This window comes from Perkinsus marinus (genome assembly GCF_000006405.1).
Source record: "Perkinsus marinus ATCC 50983 genomic scaffold scf_1104296958444, whole genome shotgun sequence".
Classification (NCBI taxonomy): domain Eukaryota; phylum Perkinsozoa; order Perkinsida; family Perkinsidae; genus Perkinsus; species Perkinsus marinus.
The window spans coordinates 24,136-28,780 of NW_003206792.1; the positions used below are offsets into that span (position 1 = coordinate 24,136).

General features: G+C 54.1%; 4 protein-coding genes across 4 annotated transcripts; 1 reads left to right on the top strand and 3 right to left on the bottom strand.

The window, feature by feature from the left end:
* Positions 1–125, top strand: Pmar_PMAR008292 (hypothetical protein; the record flags this gene model as incomplete). Its single annotated transcript, XM_002774298.1, has 1 exon — positions 1–125. A coding segment is annotated over one exon (125 nt), but the record flags the coding sequence as incomplete, so codon positions are not given.
* A 55-nt stretch (positions 126–180) lies between these two features.
* Pmar_PMAR008293 (hypothetical protein) lies at positions 181–410 on the bottom strand (the record flags this gene model as incomplete). The annotated part of the gene is made up of 2 exons (XM_002774299.1): positions 181–303; positions 345–410. 2 exons carry the CDS (start codon positions 408–410, stop codon positions 181–183), a joined length of 189 nt encoding a protein of 62 aa, XP_002774345.1.
* Positions 411–603: 193 nt separating this feature from the next.
* Pmar_PMAR008294 (conserved hypothetical protein) lies at positions 604–3,096 on the bottom strand (the record flags this gene model as incomplete). Its single annotated transcript, XM_002774300.1, has 15 exons — positions 604–717; positions 761–863; positions 910–983; positions 1,027–1,121; positions 1,166–1,332; positions 1,386–1,491; positions 1,544–1,628; positions 1,679–1,782; positions 1,829–1,949; positions 1,994–2,122; positions 2,225–2,300; positions 2,352–2,503; positions 2,667–2,766; positions 2,814–2,932; positions 2,977–3,096. The coding sequence occupies 15 exons, from the start codon at positions 3,094–3,096 to the stop codon at positions 604–606; spliced, it is 1,665 nt and encodes a 554-aa protein (XP_002774346.1).
* Positions 3,097–3,215: 119 nt separating this feature from the next.
* Positions 3,216–3,788, bottom strand: Pmar_PMAR008295 (hypothetical protein; the record flags this gene model as incomplete). Its single annotated transcript, XM_002774301.1, has 2 exons — positions 3,216–3,359; positions 3,429–3,788. The coding sequence occupies 2 exons, from the start codon at positions 3,786–3,788 to the stop codon at positions 3,216–3,218; spliced, it is 504 nt and encodes a 167-aa protein (XP_002774347.1).
* Positions 3,789–4,645: the final 857 nt, after the last annotated feature.

Sequence of the window (4,645 nt, forward strand, 5' to 3'; positions counted from 1 at the left end):
CGGTAGTCTTCCCTCTCGCCCTCCTACATCCTCTGCAGCTCATCATAACCACCCACATGTCGCCCTCGGATATATATGTTTGGTACTGTCCTCATACCCGTTCTGTTGATGAGCTCTCTTGCTAGTACGGGAGAGCTGTCGAAATAGGACGACGATTTCCACCCAAGTGATGAATGCTTATTACTCATGAAGACTATAGTAACTGCAGGGGACCATGAGCTCTTCTGTGAGGAACCTCTTGGCCTTAATACACCATCCACAAGCTGGTGTCGAGAATATAACGCACTCCCTGGCCGTGACGACCTGATGAAGGCCCCTCGACAGTGAGAGGGCCTCACCCTTACCTCGTCCAAGGTCGCCCCTTTCAAATGCTTCACTTCGCCATCCGTATCAGAGGGGAAGAGGGACATGGGGGAGAGGGATGCTGACACCTTACGACGCAATAAAGGGGATATCCTCGACCACAGGGCGACTATATGCAGGAGAAAGAGTTATGAATCTCGACAACCCTAGGGGGGAATACGATAGGGCTCGGAATTGAACCCAGCCGCTACTAACTCAACAAGGAGCGCATAGATCAACACCATCAGGCCAACACCCATGTTAGAGCATCCTTTCCGAGCCAATGACAGCCCCACTGGACGGAGGGGCGACCCTACGGAGGGAATCCAAACCCGAGGGGAATATCAGGTTCTCCGGAGCAGGCATGCTTCGTATCTGCCAAAGCACAACTAGCCCTACCCTCAGTGCACCTTACTACAGCGAGGGGCCTCCTACTACGACTTCTAACATGGCCCTGGTGGATGAGGGAGCTCTGGCCTGCAGTCGTACTACTACTGCACCCACTTCCATCGTCGGGGTTCCTAACCAAAACACTGCACGGTGATAGTGAGAGTAGTGGAGACACACCTGTCGAAGGCGATAGCACTAGACTGCCTGTCGAACAGCACAGTGTACTCTCTGAATATAGGAATGCCCAGTATCTGATCCCACGACCATCACCATCTGCACTGCCGGCACCAGTACCATCATCTCCGTCAGATGGTCTTCCGTCTGAAGGTACGATGGGAAGTCCTTCACGGTCCCTTGGGACACGGGGGAGGCCATAAACGCTGGCAGGCCTACACAAAGAGTTCAGTGAGGGCCTCTGTCCCTTTCGGACTACATAGGGTGACGTTGGGGTTAGCAGAGCTCTTGATACGCTGGAGGTCGCCGGCCAGCATCAGACTCTGGCCGAATGACTCGTATAGGGACAAGTCGTGGGCTTGGATCTTCATCACGTACGACTCGGGTGTGATCACCAACGGCTCCTTCGAGTCCCCAAGAGCGATCCTACAGCGTCACGCGCCACGAAATTACCCCTCGGCCAGCATGGTCACCCCTACTGTATATCAGGGAGGTCTTGTACATTAGAGCAGTCCAACTTGAGGTCCCCGAGGCTCCTGAAGATCTCCTTCACCCTGGGCACCGGTAACGCGAAGAGGGATGTCCCTGAGGGGAGGGCGACTTCGTCTCCTCCAACACGGACGAGGAGGCATCATACCACTATCGACTAGGGCCGCACAGGGCGACTGGTCACAGAAGGAGGTCAGGACCTTGCCGCCGCCTCCCTTGGTAGAGTCCACTACCTAGAGGCAAGGACTATCCGACCAGCTCCATAAGGAAGGGGGGGGCCTACCTGGACGCTCTTGATGCCGATGGTCCAATGCCTTACACCAATGACTGGGGTATTGATCGGGAACTTCCGACTGCGGGGGATGGAGGCCCCCCACCATAGCATGCCTGACACCACTTCCTCATAGGCCCCCAAGGACCACTACCCTACTACCCTTATCATCAGTAGTGAGGTCCTCGAACTTGGTAGGGTGATCAGTCGACAAGGAGACGGCCTTAGAAGTACTACGAAGACCACGAGAGGCCACCAGCTCAGGCAGGACCAACTTCTTAGCCTGTACCGGAGCATGGGGCCAGCGACAACTAGGTGGCCGCCTACCCGAGACCCTCTAGGGAGGCATATGGCGAACTTGTCCGTGAACAATTCCGAAGCGCCCTCCCCTGGGGCTAGGGTGGAGACACCAGTGACGGCTGATACGCCCTCTGTAGCATTCAACTGCTTTAGAGCCTACAACGATAATGATGACAACAGTAAGATCCTACATCGAGCAAGGTACTATGGGGCTACTTAAGGCGGCCACCACTAGACATGGTAGAGGAGCCCTACTACCTCGTCAGGGCTGACGTCCTCCCCAGCCTTATACCCCATACCCAGTATACCCTGGAAGCCCTTACCATCACCCCAACTGAAAGGAAGGAGGCACATTACTCAGCTTAGGAGTTTGCAATAGTAGTACATCCTAAGGAGACCCTCATCGAGGGCAAAGATCTGCCATAGGGGGAAGAGGACTTTAGGTGACCCCCTACCGACAAAGGAAGCATCGTAAGGGGCCTCCATAGGCGAGCCCTTAGAGTGTGCCGTTGCGTTCACTTCGTCATCTTCATTAACCTGTTCCGACACCGTGTGTGCCTACTACTACTACTACTACTACTACTACTACTACTACTACTACTACTACTACTACTAGTACTACTAGTACTACTAGTACTACTACCACTACTACTACTACTACTACTACTACTACTACTACTACTACTACTACTACTAGTACCAGTTCCGCTTTGTCGAAGCCCAGCCGACACCTAGCCGTGCCACTACCGAAGACCACGTCTTTAATAACATCCCCATCAGGGAACTTATGGGTGCCAGACCTGAGTCCCGTCGGGGCTCTACCAACCCCTCAACTGGGCGTTCCTACTCTTTGGAGTTGTATGCCATACGGCACAGCCCCAGGCCTTCTGAGCATGCCCCTTGGTCAATGAGATAGAGGTCGAACGAGCCACTGTCGGGGATCACTTTAATGACCTTATCCCCAACCTGAGGCCCCACCACTCCCGCTGGGTCATGGTCATCACGACTACCTTCACGGTGACAGTGAGGAAAGAGTCACCGTTGTCCTGAATAACCTGAGAGCCCCCAAAGGAGCCGTCGAATGCCGTTGTCACTATAGAGGTAATGGCCGATAGAGTGAGGAAGAGCATTGATACGAGTTATGGTAGTAATAGCTGCGATATGGGGTAGGAGTTGATAACACAACCTAGGATGGGACTCAGCAGAGGAGTGCAGTGTAAATGATTTTGTACATGCGTGCATGGGGGGCCTACTGGGGGCCGTTGGGCCTCATGGGTATGGTAGACTGTCGAGTGAGCTTACCAGAGTTCATCATACCTGAGCCCTCGATGAGGCGTTTGGCACTGGATTCGACGGAATAGGATGTACTGGACTTGGGGGCGGACAGATTACCCTAAGAAGAGACAATGTGCCTCAACCGGACCTATTTTGTATCTTGTTCGGTGCAACCTAAGATACCCACCTCAGATTCAGTCTTCGACTCCGGTCGCCCTCCTGTTTGTTTACGATGGCCTACCACTTCTACAGGCAGCTGTTGTGTGACCGTCCCCTTCATCGCTACATTAACCTTAGGGGCCTCCCCCTGAACCCCCGAATTCCTTCGCTTTAACACTGGTGTCACGGGCTTCACAGATCTACGACTCGCCCTACTAGCCGCGGTCACCACAGTAGTGACAGTCCCCAGTGAAGGGCCTCCCTCAATCTGAACTGTTTTGCGACCACCACCCGAGCTGGTGGCCGAATCCTTCCCCGTGTCAATGGTAGAATTATCAGCCTCAGTAGTCTGGGCAGGGTCGACCCCGGATGGGGAAAGAGCGTCCATAATGTAACAACAGAGACTCAGAAACGTATAGGCATCAACTCCTACTACGACGATGAGGCAACGGTGGCGCCGCTGGGGGAATGTATTTAGCGCGCGCCCACAACCACTCGCCGCTCGAAAGTTGTGTTCACTGGAATCTTGATCGCTAGCTGGTGGTGGTGCCATTGGATGAACTGAGTAGATGCAACTCGATAGAGAGAGTCTTTGAGTGTTAGTGAGACTGTACCGGACCCCTCTGGGAGGGAAGTAGTCTTCGTCACATTGGAGCCGATCAGTGCAGTCCTCACCAAGGCCACATTCACTCGACATAGTCGTCGAGTAGGATGGTGTTGTTGCTCATGCGAAGAGTAGGTGTGCGCATCGTCTACCCTCGTGGAGTCCCAGCGAGGCCCAACCATAGTCATTGCTTTGGGTTCTCCTCCCACGAGTGGGCAGCTGAGCTCTATGGTTAGGACGGTGGCTGCTTACACAACGTACCCATGGACCACTGGCCCGGTTATTCCTCCCTAGCAATGCTGTCTTCCGTTACTACGGTGGTCAACCCCTTTCACCACAGGAAACTCGTCGTAGTGATTTGCTATATATGCCTGAGCCCGATAGTGAACCGTCGTCCCCCATATGCGTGGTCCCTCTGCATAGTGCAGTCACCACTGACCCCTCATCCTCCAACCTAGGTAGGTCCTCTGCCCCTCTACGCTGTGCAGTGCCCTCGCAGACCTCCTCGACTCCCTCCATTGCATTCGATGTGGAGAGGTCGTTACCGGTGAGCCCCTCCCATGGGATGCCTATAGGGCACACATCCAGAAATGGACAGGTAGGCCTCTTCTCTAAACCTGTCGAGCTGATGCTATCAGTAC